A 19,615-nucleotide genomic window follows, 5' to 3' on the forward strand; every position below is an offset into this window, starting at 1 on the left:
CTTTAATACCTCCAACTTGGCCGCCAATGTCCAGTTATCTTCAGCTGGAGAAAAAACTCTCCCAAGAACAGTTTTTAAAGGGAAGAAATTCAGTCTGAGCCCAAAGTACATATAAATTATAAATAAAAACCAACACAAACCACGCTGCAGCAATTAATGAGACAGGGCAGGATAAAGAATTGCAGACTTCCAAAAGGTAACAAAACACACACAGTTGGGATGATGCCAGAATCCAGATATGCCTTGACAAACAAAGATAATGCAAACTTTGCTTCCAACAACTTTGCTGTGTGTAGTTTGCCTTTTTGAACAGTTTTCCCAGCTGCAGCTAATGAAGGGGATCAGGGCCCTTTCTTTCCCTGTAAACCACGTAACTCACGTTGCTCCCTTCTCCATTCCTCCCTGCGTGCCCTTAGGATGAAGAAGGGATGGCCCTGGGTCTTCCTCTGAATGTCCAGCTGGACTGTGCCCTTCCCCAGTTTCTTCCACAGCCACCAGAGCCACACTCCCACTCCCTGTCAATTGCTCAACCTCCCCTTCAGAATCAGATTCCAACAGGGGCATGACAATAATTTAGATGTGCTGGGTAAGTAACGGCACAAATATCATAACTTTTTAACATTTTGTTTGTTTCATTTGTCTCATCCCCTTTTTCCCCAATGGGAAACACTTTGAATTCATCACTTTCTGAGTTATTCCACACTTACAGAAATGTTCTGACCACACCAGAAGAATATTAAGCTCAGAGTAGCTCCAGTACGTTCAGAACCTGTTGCACTGTTCAGACAACCTAGTTTGAATCTAAAAGGTTTTGCACCTGACTTTTAACTCCTTACCCTTTCGTTTCCAATAGGCAGAGCTGTAACAGTGTAGATGTTCTTCTTTCCATCGTACACCGGTTTCCGGTCTCCAAAGATCTGAGGTTTGAAGTGTTGTACCATATATTCCACAACCTCCCTGCAAAAATAAAAAAAAAGCAACAGACAGACATCGGACGGGGAGAGGAGGAAAGAAAAAGGAAAAGCTAGAAAGACACATTTAAATATAATTCTGCTAGGAAGCTAAAATGATTAGAACTGAAAGTCCAAGGGAAAAAAACCCCACTATTTCTCAAGTCATTGGTTGCAAAGGAAAAAACGGGAGCTTTGATCTAAAGCAGGCTTAACACAATTGTTTGTTGCACATGAACCAGGCCAAACACAAGCACACTGAATTTACAAAGTGGAAGTCATATTTGAAAGCCATATTTTGTTTAGAAGCTCAAAGCTGCCACATTTTTATGCCTGGGAAATCCCGCTGAAGGGGGATTTTGTAGAGTGGTAGAAAGTTAGACTCAACAACATTCTTCTCATAAAGTCAAGGACAAGTCACTCTGCACCTGGGAAGGAGTGTCTGGAGGAAGGTCTCCAGTTGGGAGGTTGATTAGGCCATGTGATGTACTGGTGGGTGCAGGGGATGAGTTTGTGAATTTCAATTGGGGAGGGAAAGCCCGGAACTCTCATATTCGGGTTTTCCTAGATGGGCCAATATGATTTGTTCAATAAATTCTTGCTTGGATGAATCTTTTTTCTGAGTGCTGAATGAAATGGGGAGTTTCATTGGAACACTGATAGTTTGCACCGCCAATCAATAATTTGGAAGGATATTCTATTTGCTTCGCATGGATGATCCCTGAGGGATACCGTTGTAATCGGTGTAGTTTTGCAAGCCAAAACCCTGATTTTTAATGATGCTGCAGAATTAGGAGTCCTGGTGGCGCCGTGGTTAAGAATGCAGCATCGCAGGAAAAATCTGCCTACAGCCTGGAGTTTGGTAAAATGGGGACCCAAATTATTGGGGAAAATATGTTGATGTTGTAAACTGCTCAGAGACTGCTGAGGAGCACCATGTAAGTCTAGGGACTATTACTATTTACTTGTTGTTAAGAAATCTGCCTTATTTTAGGAAAAGAGGAATATCCGTAAGGTTTTTAACATGGCTGCATAAATTAGCTTGAAAGCATGACGTTGGAAAAGGAAAAAAAGTCCTAACAAGAGTAATAATTCAAAAACTATTTTAAAAAGTATAATAAATATGAAATAATTAGTAGAGTGGAGGATTTAATATATTTACCATAAACATTTTTCCCCAACTGAAGTCCACCTATAGACATTATAGGGTGTGTTTTTTAAATCTCTGGAGATTTTTAAGAGGTTGGACAGTTTATCTCCCACTTCACCTCTCATCATGATTGTCCTGAGCATTGCAGAGGGTTGGACTAGATCCGTGATGAGTGCCACAGCCAAACTTACCTGCCCTGTGCATGCATGCTCCTCCCAGCTGATTTTCGGCCCGTTTGAGGCCATTTTTGCCCTCGCAGAGGCTCGAGGGAAGCCTCTGCAGCCTCGAAAGGCCAAAAAACGGGCCTTCTGGAAATACCGGAAGTGCCTAAACAGGCCCATTTTCAGCCTCCCGAGGCTGCAGAGGCTTCCCTCAAGCCTCCAGAAGGGTGAAAACAGCCTCCCCTGGGCTCCAGAGGCTAAAAACGGACACTTCCGGTATTTCCAGAAGACCCGTTTTTTGGCCTCCTGAGGCTGCAGAGGCTTCCCTCGAGCTCCCGGGTGAGTGAAAATGGCCTCAAACAGGCCGAAAACCAGTTGGAAGGCGTGCGCATGCGCAGTGCAGGTAAGGGGACGGGGGGGTGTTACGTGCATATGTGTAGGGGGGCAGGGGACAGTGCATTGTGGATGCCGGCAGGCGCTTGCTTTCGGCACACAACAAAAAGGTTCGCCATCGCCGGACTAGATGGTCGTTGGGGTCCCTTTGAACTCCACAACTCTGGTCTTTAGTCTCTTCCAGTTAACATGGGATTTCAATTCCTATACAGCCCAACCAGCACGATCATGCACCAAATGGTTTTCAGATTCAGAAAGTTAAAATTCCAGCTTATCTGACTGGGTCGGCTAGAGTATTTTCACTATTTGATCAAGTAACTGTCAGATATATTTTATATATAAATTGGATCATACTGGGTTGTGATTTTTCAGCTCAGGGGGTGTGAGAAGGGTCTGCAACTTACATTTTGCAATTGCAGTTGCCCTCTTGCTTGTTTTGACTCAACTTATGACCATTACTAAGTTGCTTAATGACCATTCCAAATAATGACCGGCATCCCTAAAGTTACTTATGGCCCATTTTCAGAGTTACAACAGCTGTTCATGTTCACTTGATTGCATTTTGGACCCTTGGCAACCCGCCAACTGGCTCACCTTTTCGGCCATATGTGTCTGCAGTTTGTGACATTTTAGCCCCTTTCTGAAATTTACTTCCGGCAAAAAAAAAAAAAAATCCATTGGGGGAAAATGGATTCACTTAATGCCTGCAGAGGTCACTTAACGACCATTGAAAAAAATAATAATAAGTTGTTTCAAATCTGGTGCATGACGCCTCAACTTAATATTTTACGAACATAATTTGGGGGTCAATTAGTCCTAAGTCAAGGACTCCCTGTAGATTCCTGCACAAAGAAGAGACTTGGAAACAAGGACCTCCGTGATCCTTCCAACTCTAGGACTTCAGAAAGCTGTGAGAAGCTTCATATTTTCACATATGCTCTCTCAGATCTCTGACCCTCCCAAGTTTAAACATTTCTCTACAGGAAGAAGGATATTTAAATGGCAGCCCAGCTGTCTAAGAGCAGCTATTTTAAAAGCCTGGGACCACAGCCAGCTCCACCCAGCTGCTGTAAACTGAACGGAGATGGAAGATCAAGGCTCTGTTTTCTCCTGAGCCACCAAAGCATGACCGGAGATGATGAGGGAGGAGAAGAGACATAAAACACCGTGCTTAACAGGAGATGGAGCATCGAAAAATGTCATCTTACTCCCAGCCAACCTAAGCAAGAACAGCAGTTCCAGCCATAGCAAAGTTGAATAGGGCCAAGCAACCAGGTAGACTGAAAACAGCTCAGCCAAGAAATGGGGCTTCTCAAAACTTGGCAACAGGCAGGAAGAGATGCCTGCCTCTATGTGCCTTTTTCTTTTCCAGCCCTCTAGAACAGGAAGGAGTGTCCAACCTTGGCAACTTTAAGAAGACCTGTGTCCCAAAGATGGTTTTTTTTCCCCCAAAGACAACTGGACTTTCTTGTTTTTTGCTTGAAGACATATCGCTTTTCATCCAATAAGCTTTTCTTCAGTTCTTCAAGCAAAACAAGCAAGCCCAGTTGCCTTTTGAAAAGAACACCTTTGGGACAACCATCACCTGGATGACTGAGAATCTCCATGGACATTTAAGACCTGTGGACTTCAACTCCCAGAATTCCCCAGCCAAAATTCTGAAGTCCACAAGTCTTAAAGTTGCCTAGGTTGGACAACCCTACTCTAGAACAGGAGGAACATGTTCACCTGAGGTGTTTGGGTTTTTTTGGTGAGGGCTGGAGGGAAGAAGAAATGTCTAAATGCTAATACTTGCCTTACCTGTTGACTCTGCGTGGACACTTGTCCGGCTTGATGTCAACTTCATAGTGATAGACATCGATTTTGGGAATGTCCACTTCAAAGTAATTGGCCAAGAGCTTGATGGGCTTCCCAACGGTTCCTATCCCAGGCCGACGAGGAGCTTGAAATACCTGCTGGAGGGGTGGCAGGTAAGTGCCTGCAGCAACTGCTAAAGAAACAACAATTGGAAGTGGAGGAGAGAGAGAGAAAGATGTGAGAAACCAGCAGCTGAAAAATATTTTAGAGTGTCCAGATCAGAGGTCTCCAAACTTGGCAACTTTAAGACTTGTGGATTTCAATTCCTAAAATTCTGGCTGGGGAATTCTGGGAATTGAAGCCCATGGGTCTTAAAGTTACCAAGTTTGAGGACCCCGGTCTAGATCATAGATATCCAACCTTGATAACTTTTAAGACTTCTGGACTTCAATTCCCAGAATCCTCCAGCCAATACAATACAGAAAAGGTGTCCCTAATCACTTTCTATGGAGCCAGGGTAGCACAGTGGTTACAATGCAGAATTGCAGGCTAACTCTGCCCACAGCCTGGAGTTCGACCCTGACCAGCTCAAGATTGATTCAGCATTCCATCCTTCCATGGTTGATGAAATGAGGACCCAGAATTGTTGGAGGCACCATGCTGATATTTGTCACTGTTCAGAGAATGCTGCAAAGTGTGGCCAATAAAGAATTCCATTCCATTCCATTCCTATTCCTATTCCTATTCTATTCTATTCTCGTCTAAATGTTATTGCTATGTGTGTATCAGATCACCTACTTACCACACCTCTGGCCTACGAGAACTCCAGAAGCATCCAGTTGGCACAATGCAAATCAAAATACAAGACGATTATGGCTACGGTTTGATGTAACACAGGAGGGCTATTCTTATTTTTGTGTTTATTGTTTTGTTAACCTCGTTTTTTTTCCATGTCAACTGGATTTTCCCTTAAGTTTATTGAAATGAAATGCCATCTGATGTTGATTCTCCTATAAAGCATTTCTGGAGAAAACTACATCACTCCCCTTTTCTTCTTGATCCAGGTCCATGATCCACAACAATCAAGCCTGGCTAAGCAGTGTTCAAGCCACATTTTAGTTTGTTTGTTTTTTTCCAAAAACAAACTGGGCTGATGTAATTAGTTTATAATTGAGCGTATTGCATGACTCAGAAAATTGGATTAGTTGTAAGTTACCCGTGGATAAGGCAGAAGTGAAACAAAACTCTACCCTCGTTGCAAACGCTGTTTTGCATACAAAAGGTTTGGCTTCAATCCTTGTTAGCAATGGGGAAGACTCTATAGATAGTCCTTGACTTAAAACCATTTGTTAATTCAAAGTTACAATGGCACTGAATAAAGTGACTTACAACCGGTCCTCATGCTTACAACCAACAAAGCATTCTCATAGTCACACAATCAAAATTTGGATGGCGACTGGTACGTAACAGTTGTAGCATCCCAGGATTATGAGGCTGTCATTGCAACCTTCCCAGCTGGATTCCAGCAAGCAAAGTCAATGGAGGGGGGAGTTAGATTCACTTAATGACCACATGATTCACTTAAAAACTGCAATGGTTAGCTTAACAACCATGGTAAAAAATTTATAAAATTGACCGTGACTCAATTAATTGCCTTGCTTAAAAACAGAAACTCCAGTCACAATTGTAGTCGTTAAATTGAGGGCTACCTGTCCTCTAAAACAGTGGCCCCCAACCTTTTTTGTGCCACAGCCTGGTACCGGCATCACAAAATGGTCCGCAGCCCGGTACCCGCATCAGCACACATGACAAGGCAAGGCGAGCCAAGGGACCGGCCAGCCAGCCGTCCCCCGCTTCTCCCCGCCGCCTTCAACTCCTCCTTTGTACCTTTGTTGATGGGCTTCAGGACAGCTTCGGGACGGTCGCTCGGCTCGCCTTGCCTTGGGTCCTGAAGGAATCCTCGCGCCTTAGTTTTGTTCGAAGCCACCACCCACTTCAATGAAACTAAGGTGCGAGGATTCCTTCAGGACCCAAATGCTGCTTTCCAACCGGAAAAGCTCACCCGGAAGCACTTTCTCATCAAAACAAGATGGCGGCGCCCAGCAAAACGGCGGCCCGGTAGAAAATGTTCCACGGACCAGTACCGGTCCGGGGCCCGGTAGTTGGGGACCCCTGCTCTAAAACCATCAGTGTGGATGAAATGTAGGCCAATCATGCTTTCCAGATGTTGATGAATGTTTCACCGATGTTGAGGGAGCTAGGAGCTGTAAATAGACCACGCTTGAAGGGCTGCTCCTGTAGATCATCTAGATTTGGAGCGCCTATTTAATACAAGGTGAAAGTACAGGTAGCCCTCAACTTACAACCACAACTGAGCCCAAAATTTATGTTAAGTGAGAAGTGAGTTTTGCCCCATTTTACCATTTTTCTTGGCACATTTGTTAAGTGAATCACTGCAGTTGCTTAATTAGTGACACAGTTGTTGAGTGAATGTGGCTTCCCTACTGTCTTTGCTTGTCAGAAAGTCGCCAAAGGGGATCACGTGACCCCAGGATACTGCAATCATCCTAAATGAGAATCAGTTGGCAAGCATCCAAATGTAAATGACGTGATCAGGGGAATGCTGCCATGGTCATAAGTCATTTTCTTCAGTGCCATTGTAACTTTGAACGGTCACTAAATAAAGTGTTATAAGTTAAGGACTCCCTGTAGCTCCTTTGTGTTCATTTTCATTACAGATTTGGTAATGCCTTCAGATCTTTGCTGATCTCTATTGTCCTTTTTAAAATGCCTGTTAAAAAAGAAACCACAGCTGTCATGGCAAAGAAAGGAAAGTTTTTTTCCTGCTACCGCTAATCCTCAAAACTGTGTGTGTTAATAATAAGCCCTCACCTTTAGACATCCGCCTTCAAACTGCCTATAAACTCTCAGAGAAATGTTGCTCAAGATAACAAATTTAGTAGCATGGCCTTTGTGGGGAAAGTTGTAGGAAAAGAACCGGCAAAGCTGGTGGGCAGAGTTAAGCGAGTCATCAGCGTGGACTCCTTACGTTCCCACAAACATTCCATTCACCCTTATCGGGCACTGAACTTTAATTGACTAGATTCTTGTATAAAAGCTTGAGCAATAAATCTTAGAAGCTGGTGGGAAGATGGCAAATGGCAATCACATGACTGCGGGGCTAGTTCCAGGCACCCTAATTAATTTGACATACTGCACCTGTGTATGGTTTGCCAACTGCACAGTGGCAGATAGGACAGCGCTCTGGAGGATTAACATCATGGCTCAGAGGATCGTTTGGTTGCCCTCTCCCCTTTTTGGAAGAGCTTTATAGCTCTTAAGAAAGTTCAAAACATTCTCAAAGATCCATCTCATCCTGGGAACCCTTTTTTGAACTATTACCATCTGGCAGACAGTACAGGACAATAAAAACAAGGACAAATAGGCTGAAAAACAGCTTCTATCCCAGGGCAGTAGCTCTTTTGAATTCTACTGTATAGTGCAGTGTTGGTGCGATGTCAGGGATTTTCAATTCAATGTGTGATGCGTGAAGGATGTGTGTTTGAGTTTATTTTCATGGTCATGATGTGCACTGAAGATTCTACTGTATAGTGCAACATTATGCAATATCAGGGGTTTTCAATTCAATTGTACAGAATCCAAAGGATGTATCTTTGTTTTTTTTGTTTTTTTTATAGTTATAATGTCCATTGAAGATGGCATTTAATTTCGTTGTACCAGGTGCAATGACCATAAAGTAAAATAAATTAAACTAATCATGGCTGCACGACCACGTGGATGCTGGGAAATACCTAGATCTCCAAAGAGATAACCATCACTCATTCAGTGTCATCATAACCTAGAACAGTGCTGAATGGGTGGTCTTTAACTAAGGACTACCTGTACTCCTGAGGAAATTGTGAAAAAAATGCTGCCTCTGCTCTATAACCATTTTTAGGTTTTAAAAAAAATACTTTTACCTAAATTATTAATTTTACAACGCCCATCTACAAGAGGTGACACATGCATGTTTTATAAAAGGATCACAAAGTCAAACATTAGTTTTGCATTAATGTTCCCACGCATATTAATATATTCAGGCCAGTGGAGGAAAGCTGTTATTTCCCAGCTTGTTTTACACTATTAAATCAAATACAGGTAATCCTCGACTTACAACCATTGATTTAGCAAACATTCTAAGTTACAAAGGCACTGAAAACAGAGTTAGGACTTCCCCATCATCGGACTCTCACCAATGACTCATACCTGACCCATCACAAGTCCCCAGCTTGACACACACACCCTCAAAGCCCTTATAAACAGAAGAACAATAACACTGACCCAAAGGTGGTCTTCAGCAGGTTCTGACCAGTTCTGGAGAACCGGTAGCGGAAATTTTGAGTAGTTTGGAGAACCGGCAAATCCCACCTCTGACTGGCCCTGCCAACCCCACCTATTCTCCGCCTACCGAGGCCCAGCTGATCGGCTGGGTCTTCTTTGGTTGCCCTGAACAGGAGAATGGAGCTGGAAAGCAGGTTAGTGGGGTGAGGAGGGAATGGGGATTTTGCAGTATATCCTTCCCCTGTCACGCCTACCAAGCCACGCCCAGCCCATCAAGCCACACCCACAGAATGGTCGTAAAAGAAATTGAATCCCACCACTGCGTGACCGCCACCTCCTAAACTCTACTGAAGAGGTTACCTAGCCTGGTAATGAAATGTTTGGAAACCAACCCACAAGCTTGGAGAACGAACCTTCACCCTCAGCCTTAGGACTTGTCCCTGCATTTAGCACTGCCGCAGCAACCCTTTGGTTATGTGACCAACATTTAGGCCTCTGGCAACAATTCCTGACAGGTGCAGCATCCCAGGGCATCCTGATCCCAATCTGTGACTTTCCCTACTGGCTTCCAAAACAAGCCAAGTTAATGGGAGAAGCCTTAATGCTCTAAACTTGAGGGCGATTCACTTAAAACCTGTCATGATCTGCCTAAACAATTGTGGTAAAGAAAAAAGAAAAAAGGTTGTAAAATCAGACATGATTCACTTCACAATCGTTCTGTTTAGCCACTGAAATGCTGCTCCCAATTCTGTTCTTAAGCTGAGGACTACCTACATATGTAAAAACGGTACAAGGGTTCATTTGAACTTAGGTCACTGAAAAAAGTGATTTGTGACTTGTTTTTCACACTTACGACCGTTGCAGCATCCCCATGGTCATATGATTAAAATTCAGACACTTGGCAACTATTTATGACTACACACACACACACAAGAGAGAGAGAGAGAGAGAGAGAGAGAGAGAGAGAGAGAGAGAGAGAGAGTAGCAGGATGACGGTGGACATCAAGAGAAGACTTTTCAACCATCCATGTTGTATTTAAAGTAGGTGTCTCCAAACTTGGCAACTTTTGAGACTTGTGAACTTCAACTCCCAGAATCCCACAGCCAACATGGCTGGCTGAGGGGAGTTGAAGTCCACAAGTCTGAAGTTGCCAAGTTTGGAGACCTCTGACTTAACAAATGGGCCAAGAAAGGTCGTAAAATGGGGCAAAACTCACTTAAGAAATGTCTCGCTTAGCAACAGAAATTTTGGGTTCAGTTACGGTTGTAAGTCAAGGACCTACCTACATTGGATTTTACTTCATCCAAGTGAAACTCAAGCGCGTGGCTTAACCTGCTTGCTGGATCAAGAGACCAGCCATTTTGAACCACACTGTCCAAAATCATAGTTCTGTTTTCCCAACGCTAAGCTAGGACCCGGCTGGCACCTGATCTTTTAGCCCGAATATCTGCAGTGATCCCTGCATTCATCCGTGCAAGCTAAACACAACTGCGTGGTTTTACTCCTCTCCAAGGGAAACCCAGGTGAAAAGGAGAAGGCACAGTGGCAGGAGGAGGGTTGGGTGAATCCAAAGATTAGCCTTCCAATCCAGCCCATCCTCGCAAAGGAGGAAGTTTCCAGAAGAAAGAGGCTGAACGTAGCCGCTTTTAAAGCCAATTCTGCTTCGTTGCTGATGAATTTCCTTGGCAAGACCCTTCTCCTGGGACAGCTCTTGACTAAGAAAAGTCGTTCTCTGCTGCGTCCCTGCTCCTCGGGCCTCTGACTAGCCTGCCAAACAATAGCCAAACTTTAAGCACATGATCTGTGCTAAGGAAGCAGCAGGAGAAGGGCTGAGTTATAAGGGCAGGCTTCTCCGAGGCTATTTTTAGGGCTGTCAGATCCACATGCGGTGCTATGAGAGACATAATGCATGCACCTTGTTGGCCTGTAAAACATGCAAGCTGGGAGTCCAGAAAGTTGGAAGAATGAGAGCTCAGCACCAAATGAAAGGGGGAAAACACGAAGGGTGGAGAAGAACAGAGAGACAGTAGATGAACACCAAGAAAAATGTGCTTCCTTCCTTTCTCCCTCCCTCCCTCCTTCCTCTCGTCTTCCTTCCCTCCCCGTCTTATCTTTGTCTTTCCTTCCCTCCCTCTCTCCTTCATCTTCCTTTTCTTGCCTTCCTTCCTTCCCCCTCTCCCTCCCTCCCTTGTCTTCCCGTTCTTTTCCTTCCTTCCTTCCTTCCTTGTCTTCCTTCCTTCCTTCCCTCTCTCCCTCCTTCCTCCCTTCCCTCCCTCTCTCCCTTCCTTGTCTTCCCTTTCTTTTCCTTCCTTCCTTCCCTCCTTCGTTCCTTCCTTTGGTCCTTCCTTCCTTCCCTCTCTCCCTCCCTTCGTCTTCCCTTTCTTTTCCTTCCTTCCTTGTCTTCCTTCCTTCCCTCTCTCCCTCCTTCCTCCCTTCCCTCCCTCTCTCCCTTCCTTGTCTTCCCTTTCTTTTCCTTCCTTCCTTCCCTCCCTTCCTTTTGTCTTCCTTCTTTCCCTCTCTCCCTCCTTCCTCCCCTCTCTCCATCCCTTCCTTCCTTGTCTTCCTTTTCTTATCTTCCTTTCCTCTCTCCCTCCCTCCCTCTCCCTGCCTTATTCCCTCCCTTTGTTGTCTTCCCTTTCTTGTCTTCCTTCCGTCCACCACCACCCTCTTTCTCTCTCTCTCTCTCTTACTTCCTGAAAGGAGATAACAATTGCTTCCTCTTATGCCGTCTGATTATCGACAGGCAATTTAAAACTGTAATAAATTCTTCCTAATCGTGAGCTTCTCACACAGGCCCTTTCGTCCATCCACCGCTCCCCCCCCTCAGTCAAATGAGAAAGGCATTCCCATCCAAGGTCACCCAGAGGCCAGCCTGCCCCACCTTTTCTTCCTCACCCCACACTGCATTGCTTCTCCAAGGATCAAAAGTGATTTACAAGCTCTAGCAAGGATGGCCCAACACAGAGAGAATGGGAGGCCAAACCGAAAGAGGCAGCTTCTGCAAGGGGTGTGTGTGTGTGTGTGTGTGTGTGTGTGTGTGTGTGTGTGTGTGATTTAGCAATGGGCTGTTTGTTTTATTCTAAGGCTGACATTTTAAAAATAAACTAAAACACAGGTCAGCAAAGTCTTGTTTAAGCAAACATACACGCAGATTGTTGTGTGTGATAAATTTAATTGTGTCTCCTTTGGAAGTGGGTTGCAGATAAGGAACAGACCAAAATTATTATATAATAATTATATGATATTATATGTTGAGTACAGAATGTGAATTGTTGGGGGTCCTTGGTGCTCTCTGAACTTGGTTGTTTTCTTGGAGACATTTCGTTACTCAACTAGGTAACGTCACCAGTTAGCTAGTAGTTGGGAAGTGAAACATCTGCGAGAAAACAAACCAGGATCAATGAGCACCAAGGACCTCCCAGTTCAACTCTGGACTATCAACAGTCTCCTCTATTGGAAGATGAATTCCATAGTGTGATGTTGTTTGGCCCTCAGCTGAAAAATGGAAATTATGGTTCGAAACACAAACGTCCACAGAAAGCCAAGGAAAGAAGTGACGAAACATGAATCACAATGTAAATTCCATTCCTCTGAAACTGCATTGCAAAGAGGTAAAAGGTTGGGTTGAGATGTCACAACGCACCCGTCATCAATTGGCATTATCGTGGTTAGGAACGGATGCCTATGGCTGGAGGAGACATTGCTAGTCATGGTTTGATAGGATGCTGGAACTGAGAAACCATAATTATAGTCATCGGTCTTCTTTAGAGGATGCTGCCCTGTGAACGTGGGAAGGAAGACACTTAACCAAGGTTAATGACAAGAGGAAAGGAACTTGGAGTGGACTCTCCAAGAGGCTATTTCAAAGCATGTTGGGACTGTAATTTTCACAATTCCTAGCCAATACCATGCAGGCTGGGGATTCCAAAATTTATCTCCTAATAAATCTGAAGATTGCAAGATTGTTAAATTCTGCCACCCCCCTCCCCCAAAAAAATAAAAATCACCTTTGCAGTTCACATGACACCCTAAAAGTCACCAAGCATGGCTTAGATTAGAAACTACCAGTAGTCCTTGACTTACAACGGTTCATTTAGTGACTGTTCAAAGTTACAATGGCACTGGAAAAAATGAGGTATGACCGTTTTCCACACTTACAGCTGTGTCAATTTTTTCAACTTTCAATTTCCAAACATTAAGGGTGCTCAAAAGTTGTGACATGCCTTGGGGATTGTAAAGATATTTTTGGTTAATAGAATTTAGATGTGCTTGGTAAGTAACTACATAAATATCATAACCTTTTAATGTTTTGTTTGCTTCATTTGATTCCCCATGGTCAAGTGATCAAAATTCAGGTGGTTGGCAACTGACTGATATTTATGATGTTTGCAATGTCCCAGGGGCCCTTGATCACCTTTTGCGACCTTCGGACAAGCAAAGTCAACGCGGAAGCCAGATTCACTTGACAACCATGTTACTAAATTAACAACTGCAGTGATTCACAGTTGTGGCTAGAAAGGTCATAAAATGGAGCAAAATTCACTTTAACAATTGTCTTGCTTAGCAACAGAAAATTTGGGCTCAATTGTGGTCTTAAGTCGAGAAGTATCTGTACAACAATTAGGTCCAACCAACACCCTAAAGCAAAACCAAGCCAACAACTCTACGTTCTACACTGTTATTCAGAAGACAATGAGGCTGGTTTCCAGAGAAATAGGTATACGACTGGATCCTGGTTCTTTAATCAATCCTTTGCCATGATTCTCCTAAGAAGTTTCACCATTCATTCTCCTTTGGACCATTGGCACTATCCGATGACTCAACCATCCAAGAATGACATTCACAGGTGGCAAAATGTAGGAGAAAGCAATAAGGCAGCCTTTTGTGGAGATCAGAGACTGCTTACACATCAATGCCCTAAGATCTCCAGCATGTGTTTATATCCAGACATAATCCTCCCATACTACCACCTCTTACAATACTAGACAACACAGTGTCAACAGTACATTTCTAGGTACTATCATATCACAAGACCTAAAATGGATACCTAACATCAAAAACATCATCAAAAAAGCACAACAAAGAATGTTCTTTCTGCGCCAACTCAGAAAGCTCAAACTGCCCAAGGAGCTGCTGATCTAGTTCTACAGAGGAATGATTGAGCCGGTCATCTGCACCTCTATAACTGTCTGGTTTGGTTCTGCAACCTAACAGGACAGACATAGACTTCAGAGAGTAATTAGGACTGCAGAAAAAACAATTGCTACCAACCTGCCTTCAGTCGAAGACCTGAATACTGCACGAGTCAAAAAGAGGGCTGTGAAAATATTTACGGACCCCTCACATCCTGGACATAAACTGTTCCAACTCCTTCCCTCAAAACAACGCTATAGAGCCCTGCACACCAGAACAACTAGACACAAGGACAGTTTTTTTCCCGAATGCCATCACTCTGCTGAACAAATAATTCCCTCAACACTGTCAAACTATTTACTAAGTCTGCATTACTATTACTATTAATCCTCCCATCTTTCCTTTCACTCATTCCCTCCCTCTTGTGACTGTAACTTTGTTGCTTGTATCCTTAAGATTTATATTGACTGTTTCCTAGCATGATTTGCTTGCTTATTGTACCCTATGACTATTATTGTTGTACCTGATGATTCTTGACTCTTGACGAATGTATCTTTTCTTTTATGTCCACTGAGAGCATTTGCACCAAGACAAATTCCTTGTGTGTCCAATCACACTTGGCCAGTAAAGAATTCTATTCTATTCTATTCTATTCTATTCTATTCTATTCTATTCTATTCTATTCTATTCTATTCTATTCTATTCTAGTCTAGTCTAGTCTAGTCTAGTCTAGTCTAGTCTAATACAAGGTCTGTTTCCACAACAACCACACCGTGAAATAGGCTGAAAGGAGAGGAATGGATGGTAAGCTTCTACAGCTGAAGGCAGGCATGAATCTTGAGCCTCTCCACTCATAGTCCAGCACTTTCATCACTATCTCATACTGGTACTTATCCTGGAATTTTCTCTGCCCATAAGTCCACAGGAAACCTTCCATGGGTGAAGGGACACCAGAACCTGGGTCTTCTCACCCCTAGTTCAACATCTTAACCACCATATCATACTGGCTCGAATGGTCTGGAAGTATTTACAGGCTATTTTTCTGCTTCCTTCCAAAGAGCAGTAGAGTGTTAAGGACATTGCATAGAAAATGGACAGATTTTTATTGGTCAGGGAGATGTAGCTTTTAAACAAGGAAGCTTGTGAGCTCTTGCTGCTGACCAGCTCTGATTTTTTTTTTTCTACCTTCACCCTTAGTAGCAAACAAGGTTTCTTTTGGGCTCTTGTCAAAGACAAATGTGACCAAGCCTGCTGTTCCCAGTGAACCTCCAATCATGGGCACAGCTCTTGGAGATGACCTGCTTCTGTGTAGACATGTGCAGACTTCAGCGGTATGTCACTTGAGCAAGCTAAAGTGTGATCTTTCTTCTGCCATTTACCCTATTTCCCCAAAAATATGACTTACCCTGAAAGTAAATCCTAGCTTGATTTTTACATGTGCGCCCAATATAAGCCCTACCCCCAAAATAAGCTCTAATTAAGATTCCACCCACTCCAGAATGGAGAGGTAAAAATTAAGCTAGGGTGGGGATGGGGAGGTGGAGCTGCCCCACTACTTACCCTTTGGACAGTTGTAGGCACATCCCGATACCTGCCTTGCCGGCCCATTTCTTCTGCAGCTGGCAAGGCTGGCAGGGCTTTCCTGAAGGCCTCTGGAGCTGATAACAAAGCTCCAGATCGATCTGGAGCTCTGTTATTGGCTCCAGAAGTTTTCAGAAAAGCCTTGCTGGCCGTAGAAGTAGTCATTCTTGAAGGCCTCTGACAGCAAAAAGGAGGCCGGGGGCGATGTGTGCAAGTGAGGTTAGTCAGTGGATGACATCCACCGAAAATAAGACCTAGTGCCTTTTTGGTGGCTAGCGATATATATATATGTGTGTGTGTGTGTGTGTTACAGGGTCTTATTTTCAGGGAAACATGGTACCGCAGAAAAAGGTAAGCTCCTTTCATCCGGCTTTGAATAACGATCAAAACAAAGCAGAACCTTCAACGGCCAATTTACATCCATGGCAAGCTTTCTGGTTCATGCTACTCATTTACATCTCTTCTGGGATTTCGCAGCTCTAGATGTTCAGCAGGAACCGACAGTCATGATGAATCGAGCAACAATGCCAGCACACTAACCTAGCACACGGCTGGCAGATGCTGGCAAATGCATGCAACGCCACGTCACCTGAAATGCTCTCTGACCTACTTTCCAGGGAGTGAAGCTTGGAGAAAGTCGAAGAATCCTCTTGGTCTCAAGCTGTGTTACAGCTCACGGAATACTGGATAGCTACAATATTGTGTGGCGACACTGCAGGGTAAAATGTCTCTTCCACCCAATGCAATCCCTATGGGGAAGGGAGGGAGAGGAACAAAGGAGAAGATTTTTTTGGAAACATCAAGCCACCCTAGCAGTGTTGCGGTTCTTTAAAACCTTTGAGGGCCATGCCAGGGGACTATTCCCCACCACGTCCATGGGACCCAGGCACACAAGTAGGCGGAATCAAGGGGAAATCAAAGATGTCCTACGGGATCTGACTAGCTTCCAAAACTGCCATTTTAGAGGACGTTCCCAGCAATAAATTTTAGGAACTGTCAAAGCTTATGGGCCACACAGATTGTCATGCCTGGCAAAACCAAATATTTTTACAAAAATCTGAATTTTGGGAACTTTGAAAAGCACACAGATGTCTAGTATTCTGCTCTGGAAACATGCAGAAAAAGGAAAATAAATCATGCGCTGACATTAGTAAGCAAAACCAGATCTTCTGGTACACAAACCTCCCTCTCTCTTTATTGTTGGAAGTCCATTGGAAAAACAAGCGATTTCCACCATCTCAGCTGTACATGAATACTTGCTAGAACCTATTTTATCTATACACTTGTTTCAATTTCTGAATGTTGTTTTGCGTCCCTTTTTCGGTCTGTGGTCTTTAACTTACCAAAATGATCTGACAGCCAATTAAACTGCAGACCCCATGCTTATGGCTTAGATTTCTATTCCAATGAAATTACAATGCGGCAGGAATTTAAGGGGAAATTCCCTGCAAACACCAAGGGCTTTGATAAATTTTCGTGACCCTGGAGCTGCAATTTGCCAGTCTTTGCACTAAAATAACAATTGCAATAGAAGAGAATATTTATAGCATAGGGTTGAATTGTGGGGCTCCTGGTGCTCTCTGAGCCTGTTTCCTTGCAGACATCAGCGCAGCATCAATGATGTTACCTAGTTGAGTGGTGAAATGTCTGCAAGAAAACAACCCTGCTCAGAGAGTACCAAGGACCTCCAAAATATGATTGCAACATTGTCATTTACTATGAGGTGTGATGCTGCCTAGTAGTTTGACCAGCTTCAAAAAGTTTGGACCGATTCATGGAAGTCATAGCACAACTCCCAGAGTTTGCCCAAATTCATGTTCATGGGAATCAATGGGTTAACCTTGATGTCAGCGGGACTGCCTCCAAAGGCCATCTGCTGGGAAACTAGTGGACCTCCTTGTGTGATTGGTTGGCCACTATGAGAACAGACTGCTGAACTAGATGGAGTAGATGAGATTAAATTCTTATATTCCGATCCGAAGCAGGTAGGGTGAAATATCTTCAAAGTTATCTTCCTCCGAGAATACAATATTTGGCTAAGTGGGATTAGACACACACAAGGAATTTGTCTCTGGTGCAGAAGCTCTCAGTGTACATGCAAATCAACAGAGTAATAATAATCATAATGACACCAATGAGAGAAGCTAGTAGAAAAGGTGAGAAGGATAGTAGCAATACAGCTATACTACATGGGTAAATATATTTAAGACGGTATCGTGGGAATTGGATATTCAGCAGAGTGGACAGCACAAGAGGAAAAAGCTGTCTTTGTGTCTAGTTGTTTTGGCATACAATGCCCCACAGCAATGTCCCAAGGGGAGAAGTTGAAATAGTTTGTGTTCAGGATGTGAGGGTCTGTAGATATTTTCTCAGCCCATGCAGTATACAAGTCTTCAATGGAAGGCAGGCTGGTTGCAATTATTATTTTCTGCAGTCCTAACTATCCATTGACATCTGTACCTGTCCTGTTTGGTTGTTGTACCAAACTGGACAGTTAGGGGAGTAGAAATGACAGACTCAATAATTCCTCTTGTAGAACTGTATCAGCAACTCCTTGAGCAATCTCAATTTTCTTGACTTGATGCAGAAAGAACATTCTTTGCGGCACTTTTAATGATGGTTGTGATGTTAGATATCCATTTCAAGTCCTTGGAGATTGTAGAACCTGAAAACTTGAAGGACTCTACTGTTGATACTGTGTGGTCTAATACGGTGATCTTCAAGGAAGACGGTCCTACTTTTTGAGTCAAGACAGATGGGAGAGATTTTCCGTGAACCCAAGAAGGCCAAAGTCAAAACTTCAAGGATGGAAATGTATGTGTGACAGAATTGCTTGACAAATAAGACAGACGTTTACCTCCACTGGCTAATTTCCTCCACTACATCAGATCTCCCAGCAGTTAATTGGAGTCCTGAGGAAGATTAGTTATTATTTATTGCGGAAAGAAATATATAAGCGCTGAAGAAGGAAGTTTTCCAATATCAGTTTGCAGTGAAATGCTATATCTTCAGATGCAACATTTTTTTTGGTCCAAACATGTGGAGATATTTCTAATTCAGACGCAGGATCTATATTTTCACTTAGCTTCCCACTATATCTTTTTTTTAAAATCATAGCTCCCTGGCTAAGCCACAACTACCTACTATGCTAAGCCATAAACATACCAAGCTCACAAAGTGACTGATGAAATTATCTGGATGAGTAACAAAACGTTTCAGATGAACAAAGTTTGGCTGAGTTGCCATGATCTAACCTTTTTGGATACTTTTGACCTGAAAAGCAATAGCAACAGCACTTAGACCAGGGGTGTCAAACTCAAGGCCCACAAGTTGCTTAAACTTGGCCTGCAGGGTCACCCTAGAAACAGTGAAAGACTGGGCCATGGTGCCTCTGCCAGCAAAAACGGAGCTCATGAGAACCATCTGTGGCCCTCCCGAGCTCCGTTTTTGGCTGCAACGGCCTCCTACAGCACTCTGTCAGCGAAAACGGAGCTCATGAGGGCCATCTGTGGCCCTCCCGAACTCCGTTTTTGGCTCTGTAACGGCCTCCCACAGCACTCTGTCAGCGAAAACGGAGCTTGCCTTCCAAGCTCCGTTTTCACTGGCAGAGCGCTGCAGGAGGCTGTCATAGCCGAAAACAGAGCCTAGGAAGGGGTACCCCCAACAAGACTGATGTCAAGCTGGCCACACCCATCTGGCCCCTGAGGTTAAACATAACCCTCATGCGGCCCTCACTGAAATCAAGTTTGACACCCCTGTCTTAAACTTTTTATTTATTTATTTTGCGTATAGCAAATACATAGACTTACAATGGTTCAAATGTTAATGTCCAATCCACCCTGTCCTTGAATGGCTATGGACTATGTTGAAAAAAAATCAGACATTGGGCTAGTGTAAGCTCTTGATGGACATTCGGACACAGTGGGATGGATATTTTGTTGAGGAGCACCAGAGTAACGCTGAGAGGGAGAGCCTTTACAAACTGAGTCACATCATCCCCTGTAAAATCCTCTATCGCCTAATAAGCACTTAAGACTTATATACTGCTTTACAGTGCTTCACAGCCCTCTCTAGGAGGTTTAGAGTCTCAGCATATTGCCCCCAATAA

At 43.7% G+C, this 19,615-nt stretch overlaps 1 protein-coding gene across 2 annotated transcripts in view; it reads right to left on the reverse strand.

The window, feature by feature from the left end:
• The window catches only part of LOC113437582 (protein argonaute-1), a 67,579-nt gene that overhangs the window by 20,570 nt on the left and 27,394 nt on the right, over positions 1 to 19,615 (reverse strand). The window contains exons 2-3 of one of the 2 annotated variants that reach the window (XM_026702656.2): positions 4,455 to 4,644; positions 837 to 957 (exon numbers count right to left, since the gene is read on the reverse strand). In XM_026702656.2, coding sequence (XP_026558441.1) covers positions 837 to 957; positions 4,455 to 4,644 — 311 coding nt within the window. The remainder of the gene's footprint in view (positions 1 to 836; positions 958 to 4,454; positions 4,645 to 19,615) is intronic. The other variant, XM_026702657.2, reaches the window with a different exon arrangement.

This window comes from Pseudonaja textilis, chromosome 10, assembly GCF_049901715.1.
Source record: "Pseudonaja textilis isolate UNSWEBS1 chromosome 10, rPseTex1.2, whole genome shotgun sequence".
Lineage (NCBI taxonomy): Eukaryota > Metazoa > Chordata > Lepidosauria > Squamata > Elapidae > Pseudonaja > Pseudonaja textilis.